The following is a 15611-nucleotide window of genomic DNA, read 5'->3' as shown; positions in this document are numbered from 1 at the left end:
ATCCTCTACAATTTCATTTACGTAAATACTGACAATGACATCATTTTGAAAAAGTTTTGCACAAGTTAAAGCAAAATAAAAATCAGTTGATATTGATGTAAAATTATTTAAAAAGTTTTTTAAATTTCATAAGGGATTGTATCAAAATCACACCCAACTTTTCTATCCATTAAGAGCAAGCAGTCTGTCTGTAACTATAGGCATATATGTGCCTGATTTAGTACTGTATAATTGAAAAATATTCTCTCAAAATATTAATGTAAATAAAAATTAACACACACCTGACCACCACTTTTCCAATACTGAAGTCCCATGAAACTATCAAATGGTAGTTTCTTATTGCAACTTACTTTCAATGCATTGATCTGGATATTATTTTACCAATTGTATTATATTATTAATAAAATCACACTCAGTTTTGCCTAGCGATTTTAGAGAAGCTGACAGCTTATTATCACAATCTATCATAATCCAAGGACCAGTTATTGTAAAAGTGGAAATTTCCATGCTACATTTATTTTCACGCTTTTCGTGTATTAACCTTCCTTTTTATTAAATGCTATTAACCAATAACTGATTGTGGGGAGTTGATTGTCTGACACAAGCTAGTATCTTTATCTCTAGCTCTGATTATAGTAAATGTACATAGTACAATGACTTGCATGCATTTTGCCATTGTCATAAATGCAGCAACAGTTTTGCTAGTATTTTCCAAGAACAAGCCTATTACTGTGGAGAAGCAGTAATTGCAGGAAGACCCATAAAGGCAGCATTTGACATGACAGAAAAACACACATAATAATGTCCAACTATATACAATTATGTAACATCAAAAATCTAGAAAAACATCTTGATGGTGTAAGAAAAGCAACTTCTTTGTACCATATCATAAACATCACCCAGGTACTCATTTGTAGCATCTTCAGAGTCAAATCATGTGTGCATGGTTAGAATAGCTAAAGTCGAATTGCATTATAGCATATTTTACCTATTTGACTCATCTCAGATTTTGCTGTGAAATTAACCCTAAAATAACATCAAAACGCCTTCAATAAACAGTACAAAATGTATCAACAAAACAACTCATTCTTCTGTGCTTGCATTGTTGTAACTGTTGTGAGTAGAATTGTTTGTGATTACACACTTTTTAGCGTGAGTCTTCATGCTCCTTTTTTGTGCAAAACATTGACCACATGAAGGACACTTGTATGGTTTCTCTCCTGTGTGTGTCCTTATATGGCTTGTCAATGCACCATTTCGTGTAAATGCCATATTACAGTGCTTACATTGGTATGGTTTGATTCCTGTATGTATCCTCATATGTCCATCTAAATGACTCTTTTGGTTGAATGCCTTACCACATGTATCACATTTGTATGGTTTCTCTCCTGTATGAATTCTCTCATGGTATGTCAATGCATTACTGTGTTTGAATGTCATGTTACAATGTCTGCATTGGTATGGTGTCTCTCCAGTATGAATTCTCTTGTGTCTTATGAAGGAACTACTATCTGAAAATGCCATATTACACTGTGAACATTGGTATGGTTTGATTCCTGTATGAATTCTCTCATGTACTGTCAAGTTGTTACTTTGTTTGAATGTCATCTTACACTGCTTACATTGGTATGGTTTGATACCTGTGTGTGTCCTCATATGTTTATCTAAATTACTCTTTTGGTTACATGTCTTACCACATGTATCACACTTATATGGTTTCTCTCCTGTATGAATTCTCTCATGTCTTGTCAAGTTGTTACTTATTGTAAATACCATATTACAGTACCTACATTGGTATGGTTTGATACCTGTGTGTGTCCTCAAATGTGTATTTAAACTACCCTTTTGGCTGAATGTCTTGCCACATGTACCACACTTATATCGTTTCTCTCCTGTATGAATTCTCTCATGTCTCTTCATATCACCAGATAGTGTAAATCCCTTACCACAGATCTGAAACCTATGTGGTTTGTCTCTACCTTCATTTCTTTGATGTTTCTTAACATCACCTTCCTGATGAATAACATCACCACTTTGATAACTGTTGACAGATTGTGATAATTTACCATGGTTCTTGTCCTTATCTTTTGGTTCACCAAACCTAACAGTTTTGGCTGTTGCTGTGTTTGTTCTATCATGTTGATTGGTTTGCTGTGATGATACCACTTTACATAGAGATTTGACAGGATTTGGAGATGGTCTAGATTGGTACAGTGTTAAGTCAACATGTTGATGATGACGATACTTTAAATGCTTCAGAAGGAATAACTGGCCAGTGAAGGCTTTACTGCAGAATTCACATTGATGACAATTACCATCTGTGGAAAAATCAAATAATTGATTCATAGTAAACTAATACAGTAAAAGAAATTACGATAGCAAGATTTATGTAGACTGTATTGAGGGTAAATTGATTACTTCCAGTAATATAAAGAGCTCTGGACAGATTCTGCAGTTACAGTTTTAAGGCCTGGGGAAGTGACAGCCTGAGATAGTGTTCCAAATGTTTCTAAGCAAATGCAACACTGGGATGGAAAATCACAAAACAAAAAATATATACAATCAGAACCACTGCATAATTGTACATTACAGACTTAAACTCATGATTTCCACCTACAAGAAAATCATAAGTTAGCCCAGCATGTCCACCTAAAAATCAAATTGCCCAACTTAATATTTTATTTGCCCTGCTCTTTTCCAATTTTGTATTTCTTTTTGAGGGGTGCCAAGTTGGCAATAACAAATAATTTGGGCAATGCAATAATACTTTCATATGATTTGTTTTACTAAATGAAATGCTGTGACAGTAAAGTTTATTTTTCTTCTTCTTCATGGAAGGTTTACTTTGCATTTTTTTCAATTGAAAATCATAAAATCATAAAAGTGCATTATTGTAATCATATCTGGTATTTATGTTAAATTTTGGTTGTTCTGGGCAGCTGAGCAAGCCATTCTGCCCTGTAAATGAATATCAAAGTTTCATTGATTGGTATCAAGAGGGATCATTTTAGTTTCTCACCATTAATGAACTTCTCCTCATCTATTCCTAACTCTTTAGCATACTCTTCTCCATAATAAACCAACAATTCTTTCCCTGCATAGATTGGCTTGAAGCTTCTATAGTAAATCTGACCACGGTATTGGTAGGCTATGAGGTTCTGCTCTGGTTCATTTCTGGCACAGTTGACATAGCGCATCCAGTTGGCTTTGCGCTCATTTCGTCCGTTGATGTAGTGTATTCTCTTCTTGTCACTGAAGATCTGAAGTCAACAAACAATGTAGGTTTGGAAGCAAAAAAAATTATATATTTAGATGATTGAATCAAGATAAATGTGCCTACCAATATTATTTATTCTCAGATAAAGGTTGACAAGGACATTATGAGCTTCTTCATCGGTAGTTTTCAGTCTTTCCACAGGCAGTATTGATGATAAATTGATTGCATTTATTGATATCGGCGGGTGTTTCAAGTCTTATGTTGTTGATCAGACAGCGTCAACACATCTTCACTGCACTCCAGATCAGATTTTTAATGGCAAATTGTTAGTTTCTGTTGGTATTAAATACAAAATACATTTTGGCTTAATTTAAATGTAAAATGTGGAGACCAGGTGTTGATAACCAGATACCTGGCAACTTGTGATGTCTAGCTTCAACATTAACTTGTTTGTCTTAAAATCTTATAAAATTTTAGCTCCTTTTTGTACCTAGAATTAATTTTATGTTAAATAATGCTGATCTTATAAGCTATCTCTAACATTTTTAATGACTAGTCTTTGTCAAGAATCAGTCCATGCTTGTCGACAGTCAGGGAAATTGCTTTGTTGAAAATATTGTCAACAACTGCCCTAGTTTTCAGCAAGATCTCTTCGCATTTGCTGATCTGTGCACTCTTTTTATCATGTGAAAACAACCTCGTCAATGACTGAGGTACCAATAATTTATGACGAGATTCAATTTGACAATCAGGACCTCACTTCAGTATTTACACAGTAAATATGCTACATTGGCAAAACTGCGAAAGAACTCTGGTAAACATGATAAAGGGCGTAGAAGTGTTTGTGGTAAATGCCCAATGTGAGTGAATATCTTACCTCCCAAGAATAGCCACTTTTACTTCCCACTTGTTCATTCACAACAATCTCTCCTCCATAGGGTCCAAATCTTACTCCTTTTGGAATGAACTTCTCAGTCCATACTCCTTGACCAGCTCCTTCTATGCCAGCCTCTTTAACAACCAATCCTGGTGGTAGACTAAGTTTAGCCCGGTTTTTGCACTTAGGTGGTACTGGAGTGTCTTCAATGATGGTCAGAGCATGAGTTGGGCAATCATCTTCATACAGCTCATGGCAATCTTCACAATCTGCAATCAATGTGAGACAATAGGGTAAAGATCATTACCAAAAAATTAGTATTATCAAGCATACATGATTTAGCTATGCACAAAATTTTTACTTACAGTATCCGAAAAAAAGAAAGCGTTCGCCAGAGTGCAAAGACAGGCCTCCGCCATGCCACAGTGGAGGAGAACAAATCTGCTATCACAGATCACATAATTGTCGAGAAAACAAAAGCCATGTGATCAGATGGCAAGAGTTGCAAATCAAACACACAGAGCAAAACAGAAAGAGAAGCCTAATAAAAGAAGCCATCTGGATAAGAAAGAGGGGTCAAAACACTCCCCACAGAGACGATGGGAGCTACTTTCTTTGGCATATTTAGGACCAAGTCATTTAACCCACAATCCCGGACATAAGTCGTTCGAACACTTGTGTCAAAGTAGGACTGTTTGAGACCGTATTTCTGATATACTTGACATATTAAAATGTCGCTTTCTTTGACGTGAAGTCTGAACCATTTCCTACTACTAGAACCCTCCCCCTGCCCCACCAATCAATGTTGGATGTTTCTAGGGTTCATGACCAAAACAACAACCAACAACATTGATCAGGGGGAATGGGGGGCATATTTGAGGTACCCATGTTAAAGTGTTCGAACAATTATGACCGGGATTGCAGCTCCAACAGGAAGCAATCAAAGATGTGAAGAGACTAGTTAGTCAATTTGAAAAAGTGCTTAGTTTTAGCATGAAACTGTCATGGAAGTATGTAACATCAAACCAAATTTTGGATTTGTACATAAGAATTCTAAAATAACTGTACTTACAGTAGTTTGATTCAAGTCTTTGATTTACAAATTGGAACTCACAAACAAAGAAAAATGAACCCTTTTCGTAAACTTTTTGTGATCTGTCGTATCCATTCATGTTTTTATGTAATCTGTCGTAATTACATTCACTGATCACTCTGATAAAAAAAGGAGCAGACCATGACTCAAACGGCTGTTTCTGGCACCACATTATTTTGGTGGGAAGCAACAATTCGCTGGCATAGTGCACATTACAATATGACCGTTGCTAGGTCTCTTCTCTTTATTTTGATACCCGGAGGGCGCATGCCCATTTCAAAAGGGCTGTATACGCTACTGCAGTGATAAAGACCTGGATCGTAAGTCTATAAAATTTTCACATCATGCCAATCACCTGCACCTGTAAGATTAGTGTCTTTGAAAAGAGTGCTATCCCAGCAAACACAAAAACATTTTTAAAACGATTTAAATAAGTTATATTTTGGCTTTTGGTTTAGGTTAAAACGTTTTAATAACATTAAAATGTCGGGTTATATAAAGGTCATGATAACGTTTCAAAACGTTTTGTATGAAAACACACCACAAAAATATTTTTAAATGTTTTCCAAAAAATGTAATTGTAAACTATTTTTGCAAGCATTTTTTCCAAATATTGTGTCAATACTTAAAGGAGTATTTTGTGATCCTAGCATCCAGGGTTCGATTTACTCTGAAAAATGTGCGTAGCAATTTTTTAGCGAAAACCTTATTTAGGTGATGTTCTTATAATATTAGCATATGTTTACATTGTAAAAATTGCTATACAAGCTGAAATTTGTATAGCAGGTTGTCCAAAATGGGGAGCATTTTGTTCCACGACACAGGTTAAATCAAACCCTGCTAGCATCCTCTATTTATGTCATTTTTCATTAGATATCCACAAAAAAAACCTATTCCCAAAATTTCAGTTGATTCCGATTTTGCGTTCGCGAGTTATGCATGATTATATGTATTACACTGCTCCATAGACAATGCATTGTAACTTCGTTCTGGTGCACCAGAACGAAATTCAAATTTCACGATATCTTTGCTAAACGAATTAATCTGCAAGAAATATTTTGTACATAAACATTATGTAGCCAGAGGTTTCCAGTAATATAAAAATCTCAACTTTTTTTGAGAAAAGTGGGGGGATGAGACTGTGGATCACGAAATGCCCTTTTAAATAACATTATGTTAAAATATTTGTACCCAGCAAACACAGAAATGTTCTTAAAATGTTTTTTTTTTCAAAACCTTTTAATAACATTTAAATGTCGGGTTATATAAGGTCATGAAAACGTTTTTAAAACGTTATTGAAAATATTTTGGGCAAACATTTTTCGCAAAATATTTTTTCAACCCCAAAATAACATTCTGTTTAGAATGTTTTGTATCAAGTTTTCATGAATATTTTTGGAATGTTATTAAAACGTTTTTATACCCTTTATATAACCCGACATTTAAGCGTTTTCTGTAAAACATTTTTGTTTGCTGAGCAGTAGATTATCAAAATTGTTTTTAAGGTTATGAAAACGCGTTTTATACTCTTAATATACCCTTTATATAACCCGACATTTTAACGTTTTCTGACATTTTATAACCTTTTGCGAATGATGTCGAAAACGTTTTGTGTTTGCTGGGATCGTAGTCAATCTATCATTGCACACATACAGAGATGAGTGCATCCTGCTTAGAGTGCAGGGCGATACATTCAAAAATAGTGTAAACCCATTGCTATCATGGTAATTTATCCTGCTATATCACTACTTCTATGGCAAATAGGGAAGAATGTAAATTTCAAGGAAGCTGGGCAAAATATGAAAATCGTATTAAATTTGGGAATTGCCAAAAGTGGATGTTTCAATGATTATTGTGTTTTAGGGAAACTGATTGTGGGATGCTTAGTGGTGCATATGGCAACTTACACCACATGTCTGCTTTTATCAAATGATCATATCAAAACACACCAGTTGCTATACTTACAAACATACACATCATCTTCTGCAGCTTCAAGATCCTTGTAGGATTTTCTTGTTCCTTCTCTTAATGAGTAACGTCTAGTGCCTGCCAAGTAATAAACCGGCATGAGAATGGTCATCCATAAAAAAAACTGAAAAGTTTGAAAAAGCCTGAAAAAGCGTGTGAAATGAGGCTAAAAAGGCCAAAAAACGGGCTGAAATTAAAAGAAATTGCGGAAATTTGGACCACAAAAAAGCAGGAAATCCTACAAAAGCAGGAAAATTCTCAAGCCTGAATGGATATACTTTGCTTTGTTAATGTTAACACAAAAACTGATCTAGTATTCCATGGGTACTTCAAATCTGAATACTAACATGTCATTTGACTCATGTATAAATGCAGGCGGCGGATGACATGATCGAGCCAGCAACTTGTGAAACCGCCCGGCCGTATGGCATTTTCCAATATACTCGGTTAGTTTTGTGGGGTTCATTATCGAACCCCAATGGTTTTAGCTTGTATTTATATTATTTATCAACATAGGCCTATTTGTTTGTGATATTTCAAGCGTTTTAAAATTTCAAAATAATCCCATTCAATTACACGGTTGACGATGAAAATTTACTGAATTTAGAGAATGCAATGCAGCCACCACCTGTATAAATGTGTCACATAAATTGGACCAAACTGACATTAATTTATTGTAAGTCAGGACACATATCTGTGGTCAGGAGGTGCTGAATCATATGTAAGGAGGATATCAGCAAGTTGTAGAACATGAGTAGGATTCAATCTTTCCCTAACAAGTCAACAAGAGTGCTAAGGGGTTTCAATATCAGCAGGTGTCATCTTTGAAGCTACTAACTTGACGAACTTCCATGATCTGTGCTTAAACCAATTAACCAATATTACTGTCAAAAGAAGAAAAACAAGACTTTGTTTCCAGAAAAAATAAAATAATATTTTGTACCTGTCTCATTATGTAATTCTTTCTTTGCCTTTCTCTTTTTCTGAGATGTCTGTTCAACAGGATGCCAAGTCTCTTTTGTGTCGTCATCTTCAAAGTCACTGATGTTAATATTAGCAAGTTGTTCAAACGCATCATCACTGTCATACATAGGTGGTCTAGAGATAGTTTCTGGCTTTTTCTGAGTTGAATGAAAATTAAAGATTTTCAAGTCTTAAAACCATTACAGAATACTTACAGGAGCACACAATCTGAACCTTTAGCTATTGCTAAACTTAAAGCAATATTGTATTACATTAAATCTATAGATGATAATAGTATAGATAGCCTTATCCTACAGGTTTAAAAAATATCAGAAAATAAACCAATTTTAGGATGTGGTTTTATCATTTTAACATTAAAGAGAAAATAATTTCTAGGGCAGTGCATAGGAAATGTAAATCTAAACAAGTAAACATAAAGAGAAAAACAAATTAGTAGCAAAACAAAATAAAAGTGGAAAGTGTGAGTATAGAGTAGGTATAATTAAGAAAACATTAGATATAATACTAATTACTATTTCATCAACATCACAGTAAATAAAAAATATTGCAATCATGCAAATAAATGTGCAAGTTTAAGATAGATGTAAGTTTGTTTAAATGGGCAGTCTGTACAAAAACACACTTAGATTATGATGAGACCAAACAAACTGCTCAAGACAGGCTAAAAAGCCTTTATAAGCATACATTAATTTTATTTGAGCTCATGATTTGGTCATCATGATATTTGAGTTTTGTAATACCCACCATATTTCCCTCTTGTTGTCCTCGGTGTCTTTTGAAAGGGACTGTAAAAGATGTAGTCTTTTTCCGAGCTGTATAGATCAAAATAAAAACCAAACAAATGAACCAAGTTAACCTAATAAAGGAATATTTTAACTTGCCATAATTTGCTTGCCATTCATGTAGGGGAAAATAGTGTATCTCCAAATATTATTTTAATATCATTCGATTTGAGAGCCTTTACTTGCAGAAAAAATTCCACAAGTTACATATTTTGATCTCCATGCATTATAATCCAATTGGCGGATTTCCCATAGCATTACTAGAGTCTGGAAACTCCTTATTTTCTAACATCTTTTTTTGAAATACAAAACTACAATAGAAGTAAATCAGTAAATTTTATTCAAATCTATCACCAAAACTTCAGCAAGTAAATTTTTACACCATGTTCAAAGCAGCAGATTAAGAATGTAGTAACTGATGAGTTGACTTAAAAGCTTGTAAAGTTGCAGCCAGCAATATTAAGAAATTTTCCCACAGCCCATTAAATAAAGATCTTTAATTGGGTGTTATCATAAGCAACACTTTACCTTGAAGTTAACAAACTAATAAAACACTGAATTCATTTGTTTAAATAGAAAACTTGAAGTTGAGTCGGGTAATATCAGGCATAATATATGCTTATTGCTATTGCTTACCCCTGCTTCCTCCAGGCAGCCAGTTGTCATCTTCATCACTGTCATCACATGAGACCTTGTTCCCCTTTCTGCTAGTTTGCCTCATGAAATCAGGTGGTGGGACATTTAAACCTGATACGAGAAAATAACATCAACATATACGAGTGGATATTCATACGTAGTGGTAGATATTCAAGTTTTAACTTCAACACTACACTATTTTTCGCTCACCTGGAACGTTTTCACTAGTCCGACTAGCGTCTTCAGCAAGATGTTGATGCTGTGATGATATCTTGTCTACAATCGGGATATCTGTCACTGAAGCCGTCATATGATTGACAGAATGACGTCAATAGGATGTTATGATGTAGCGCCGCCGGGCATCAGCAGGTTATCCCAAATAGGATCTATTTCTAGTCCTTGGTCACGATTTAGTCTCGGTTTTCGCCAGCGTTAGCTGGCTATGATCTAATTCGGAGATCGTCTTTGTTTGCTAAAGAGATTACGGGTACTAGCATTGGTTTGAATTACTTTGCGAACTTTTTATGGTGAAAATATATAATAGACCTGTTATTGGATTTGTAAGAAAAAGAAAGTATGTTTTGCCGTTTCAACGAATGAAAACAGTGAGAATTTCAAAAGTTATGGTTTGAAGGAAATATGACATTAAAAGTTCATGCCAGGCCTATAATAGTTTCCACAGCATATCAACGAAAGAAAATTATAGAATCCTTGTTATCAGGCGTTCTTAGATTTACTCGCAGACCTCCTGGAGATCAGCACAGCATGAGATGTGAGTGTATTGATAACATGATTAAAACCTTTATGGACGTAAAAGTCAAAGTAAAAATATCCTATAATCTGTATCGTTTTATGGATAAAAATGACTCAAAATGTCATTTATGAAATAATTTATATCTTAAACATCAGTTTTGTCTTTTCAACGGAAAAATTGATGCAATTTCAGGGCCTAATTTATATACATGTAGGCCTATTATAATTGAACAATATCAGTCTTTATACATTTTATAATGTGCTATATTAAGTATAAATTGCTAATTAATATAAAATTAATGTGCATGTATAAGGCAAGTAGGATGGCAGTTTTAGCCAATTAACTAAAAACTGCATTTCTTTATATTAATAATGAGCTAAGGGTAGCCTAAAAGGCAGAAAAGACAAAAAGACAGAACAATTTGGAGTAATTAATTGACAGGAAGTTATAGGAGTTGTTTGGTTTGCTGTTTCTGTGTGCATGTTCTCATCATTGATGGTTTGGTGGACTGTCATGAAACATGATGGATCATAAAAAGAGTGATCCTAAAATGCCACCACCCAAACTAATTACAAGGCATCTTCTGCATTGAAGCTGGCTTTCCCTTTAAAGGGAATTTTTATTGAGTCCTTATCTGTATGGCTTCAAGAACTCTCCGGGAAAATTCTTTTTGCTCCCGTTCAAGCACCTTGCCGTTTTCCCAATCAATCTGGTGACCTTTAGATGTCACTACATGTTCTCTGACCGCTGATTTAGAGCTGCCAGCAGTGGACATGTGTTCACTAAGCCTTTTCTCAAGCTTCCTGGCAGACTCGCCGATATAACTCGCGTCACAATCAACACAGTCAATTTGATACACAATCCCAGATTGTTTAACAGGTTCTGTCTTGTCTTTAGGGGCTACAAGCGCACTCCACAGTGTATTTTGAGGTTTGAAGGTGGCTGAAACTCCTGCAGTCCTGAACGCTCTGACGTCATCAGTGAGAGATATCCCAATTGTAGACAAGATATCAACACAGCATCACCATCTGCTGAAGACCAGGGGTGAAATTAAGTGGGAGACGGAAGCTGTTTGGCCTCCAGAAACTCTGAAATGGCCCCTGGTTCCATCTAAATTTTAGCTGACCAGGGGACACTTTTCTCACAAAACGGGTCCCCTGGATTGTGAACCAAAAATATCAAATTACAAGCAAATAGTGCTTATTTAACTCATCCAGCACATCTTTATTTTTATTGGCCCCCTTGGTAATTGGAAATGGCCCCTGGTTCTTCCAAATCTTGGTGAACCAGTGGCCACTATTTTGCCAAAGTGGCCCCTGGTTCAAGCTCTCTTATTTTCACCCTTGCTGAAGACGCTAGTCGGACTAGTGAAAACGTTCCAGGTGAGCGAAAAATAGTGTAGTGTTGAAGTTAAAACTTTAATTCAACATTAACATATTTCACAAAAAATAACAACACATTTCGAAATGTTTAATTAATTAAGCTGCTTCTTTTTCCAGTCACATAGTTAAGCATTATTGCAGTGCATGCTTGTTTCTTTCCTTTCCAATTTTCTATTTATTTGATCTAAATAAAAAAACTCTGACCAGGTCTCTTTGGCATTTGTGTTTCATTTCTGGGACAAAAAGATCGATCAAGCTATTTAAATTTCAACATTAAAAAGGACAGAAATTGGCATGACCTGTTTTGTTTTTATTTTATTAATATTTGAACTAGTCCTGCTCTCTACTGATTATTCATTTTGTGCAAGTACGTCACTGATGATAGATACATAGCTATACTTTTTATTTTTAATGGTTGATTTAAACCTGGGATTTAACCCTTTTCTTCCATTTTCTGTCAGGGAATTCTAAAGCATTCATATGATCTTTATATGAGCCCAAGCTTTCATGGACTTTTACCACTTTTAAAAGTTTTGTTGACTGTTCCATTTCATCGAGCTATCGCCTCAAATCTTGATCTCAATCATCTCATGAATCATGAATGATTATAGTTAATTTTAGTCAATTTTGGACCACCCCGATGAAGTCAAGTCAAATAGTCATTAAACAAAGAGTTAGGAAATTCAGCTGAATTTGGGTTAAAATAAATGTTTAGAGACAGCATTTTAAAGGTGGGTAACCTGATTGACAACCTCATCCCCTCACTTTACCCCATCAACATACTGAAATTAGGCATTCCAAATTGGTATATTTCCGGAGAAATCATCAAAAAACTGTCGAATTAGTCTCAACTGTGGTATACAATGTACCATATTTAAGACTAATTCAACAGTTTTTTGATCATATCTTCGGAAATACACCGATTTGGAACCCCTAATTTCAATATGAGAAAAATAAGATATCTCATTTGATATCAATTTATTACATGATCATGATCATTAATTAAAACACCAAAGACTACCAAAATCACGCTGTATAAAATGTCAGTAATTCCATAAGGAATTAGTCACATTTACAAGGAACATTTATTTACATGTTCTTTATGCATGAATGTTTGAAAGGGACGACATTTTATGTTATACGTAAGTTTTAAAGAACTCAATTTTCCAAATATATCAGGTTGCCTAAATTAAAATTAGTAATTGCACAATTTTCAGGAGAAAATCCCAGAGAAAACAACTATCCCCGGCAATCACAACATTTTCTTATGTAAGAAAAATAATTATCAAGACCAAATTATGTGGTTTTATTTGAAACAAACTCATGTTTTACAAACATCCCAGCAAACACAAAACGTTTTCGACATCATTTGCAAAAGGTTGTCAGAAAACGTCTAAATGTCGGGTTATATAAAGGGTATAAAACGTTTTCATAACATTAAAAAATATTTTTTGATAATCTACTGCTCAGCAAACACAAAATGTTTTACAGAAAACGTTTAAATGTCAGGTTATATTTATAAAGGGTATAGAAATGTTTTAATAACATTCCAAAAACATTTTTGAAAACTTGATACAAAACATTCTAAACAGGATGTTATTTTGGGGTTGAAAAAATATTTTGCGAAAAATGTTTGCCCAAAATATTTGCTATAACGTTTTAAAAACATTTTCATGACCTTATACAACCCGACATTTAAATGTTATTAAAACGTTTTGAAAAAAAAAAAAAAAAAAACATTTTGAGAACATTTCTGTGTTTGCTGCGTGCAAATATTTTAACATAATGTTATGTAAGTGTTGACAAAATATTTGGCAAAAAATGTTTGCAAAAATAGTTTACAATAAAATTTTAAAAACATTTTAAAAATATTGTTGTAGTGTGTTTTCATACTAAATGTTTTAAAACGTTTTCACTACCTTTATATAACCCGACATTTTAATGTTATTAAAACGTTTTTACCTAAACCAAAAGCCAAAATATAACTTATTTAAAACGTTTTTGTGTTTGCTGGGATGCTCCTGGAGCATGTTTATAATTCAAACATGCTCCTGGAGCATGTACTTAAATTGAAAATATCAATAAGTCAAAGTCAAACCATATGGTCCTGGAGTATATTATCGGGCCAAAATCTCACAAAAGCGTGCAATGACGTCCCAGTAATAATACAAAGAAGGCTGACGACAAGTGAGCACAAATAACAATTACGTCAAATGTTGCACTTAGACAATTTCGGCGTGGGAATTTTGAATATCGCGTGCTGAGAGCCGACTGGTTTTATTAATTTTTACGGTCAATATGTGTTTGTTTTTTAAAAATAAAACCATGTGATTCGCGCTTGATAATTATTTTTTCAACATAAGGCATAATGTTATGATTGCTGAAGACAGTGGAGACCCCCTTTAAAGAATCAATTCATGTTGACTGTGAGAGCCTTGGGTGGTGGGTGCCTGCTGCCTGGAACCTAAAATGTGACGGTCTATTGTAATTTGGTCTAATACCATTTTGTCTAATTCTCGTTTAGTCTATATTCAATTGGCCTATTACCAGAAAGGCTAATTGCCACTTAGTCTAATAATCATATAGTCTAATGTCCATTTAGTCTAATATTGTTTGGTCTAATAACCGGTACGTCTACTAACCATATAGTCTAATAACCATTTGGTCTAATATGTTTTTAATAACCATTTGGTCTACTAACCATTTGGTCTAATAACCATATGGTCTAATACTCGTATGGTCTAATAACCAGTTAGTCTAATACCATTTCGTCTATTTAGTAATAAACTAAATGCTTGTAAGACTAAATGGTGTGTAGACCAAATGGGTATTAGACCAAATGTCTATTAGACCTATTGGTTATGAACCAAATGAGTATTAGACTAAATGGTTGTTAGACTAAATGGTTTTAGACTTATTGGTTACAAGACTAAATGGTTATTGGACCAAATGGTTATCGGACCAAATGGTTAAATGACCAAATGATTATTGGACGTAGTGGATATAGACCTAATGGATTTAGACGAAATGGATGTAGACGCAATAGATATTAGACCAAATGGTATTAGACCAAATGGCAAATCCCCATTGTGACCATCCACCACGAAGTGGTAGTAAAGTCGGTTCTAGATTATTTTCTGTTTATTGCAGATTTTAAAAGAATGCACTTTCAGCTTTAAAATGACACCTCAACCAGCTTCATACATCTGGAAGTGAAGTTATGGTTCATCAAAGGTCAAATTCCTATATTTTACATAGAAATCCACATACTGTTTTTGATTGTATCTCAATGCCAACTTTACGACCAGTTTGTGGTGGATGGGCACAAATGTGAGGCGACTTACGATAATAACAAGGAAAATTGTTGTAAATTGTATCAGGGCACAAAACTAGAAGGTTTACCACAAAAAAGGGAAAAGTTAGGTATCTACAGTGTATGGTACAAAACAATATCTTACCAACTTTGATCATCATTTCATAGTTCTGTTTCATGTTCCTCATTCTAAGTTTCTCATACTCAGAGAACACTGCAAACTCTGCTGCAGTGAAATACACTTCAATTCCATGGTTGTCTTCTTTTGGTGAACTCATTTTGTACTTTCAATAGAACTAGATTAGTCTGAAATGAAACAATAACAAAAAGGACAGCTTGAAATTTAGACAAGCTGACTCTAAACAGTGGTAAGTCTTATACCAATACCCAGGCCCGTATGCAGGATTTCATTTGGGGGTGCTGATTTTGAAAAAAGTAGTCCTTTTTCCTAAGGGGGGGGGGCAGTTTTGTGAAAAGTGGACTTTCTTCCCAAAATTTGGACCTTTTTGTCCAAAAAGTGTAAAAACCTTTTTTTTTTTCCTCGCTACGCCGCAAATTCGCAAATTTTGGGACTTTTTGTATACTTTTCACAATTGCGTACATCA

General features: G+C 34.5%; 1 protein-coding gene across 1 annotated transcript; it reads right to left on the bottom strand.

Annotated features, from left to right (window-relative positions):
* Positions 1-1083: 1083 nt before the first annotated feature.
* On the bottom strand, positions 1084-15301 carry LOC140169407 (histone-lysine N-methyltransferase PRDM9-like). Its single transcript, XM_072192665.1, has 8 exons — positions 15152-15301; positions 9558-9668; positions 8884-8951; positions 8099-8276; positions 7153-7233; positions 4095-4363; positions 3020-3260; positions 1084-2318 (listed from the first exon to the last, which is right to left on the bottom strand). Exons 1-8 carry the CDS (start codon positions 15282-15284, stop codon positions 1084-1086), a joined length of 2316 nt encoding a protein of 771 aa, XP_072048766.1. The 5' UTR covers positions 15285-15301.
* Between the last annotated feature and the right edge of the window lie 310 nt (positions 15302-15611).

The sequence above is a fragment of the Amphiura filiformis genome, chromosome 14, assembly GCF_039555335.1.
Source record: "Amphiura filiformis chromosome 14, Afil_fr2py, whole genome shotgun sequence".
NCBI lineage: Eukaryota > Metazoa > Echinodermata > Ophiuroidea > Amphilepidida > Amphiuridae > Amphiura > Amphiura filiformis.
The sequence above is the reverse complement of the archived record's forward strand: the minus strand, read 5'-3'. Positions and strand labels throughout refer to the sequence as shown.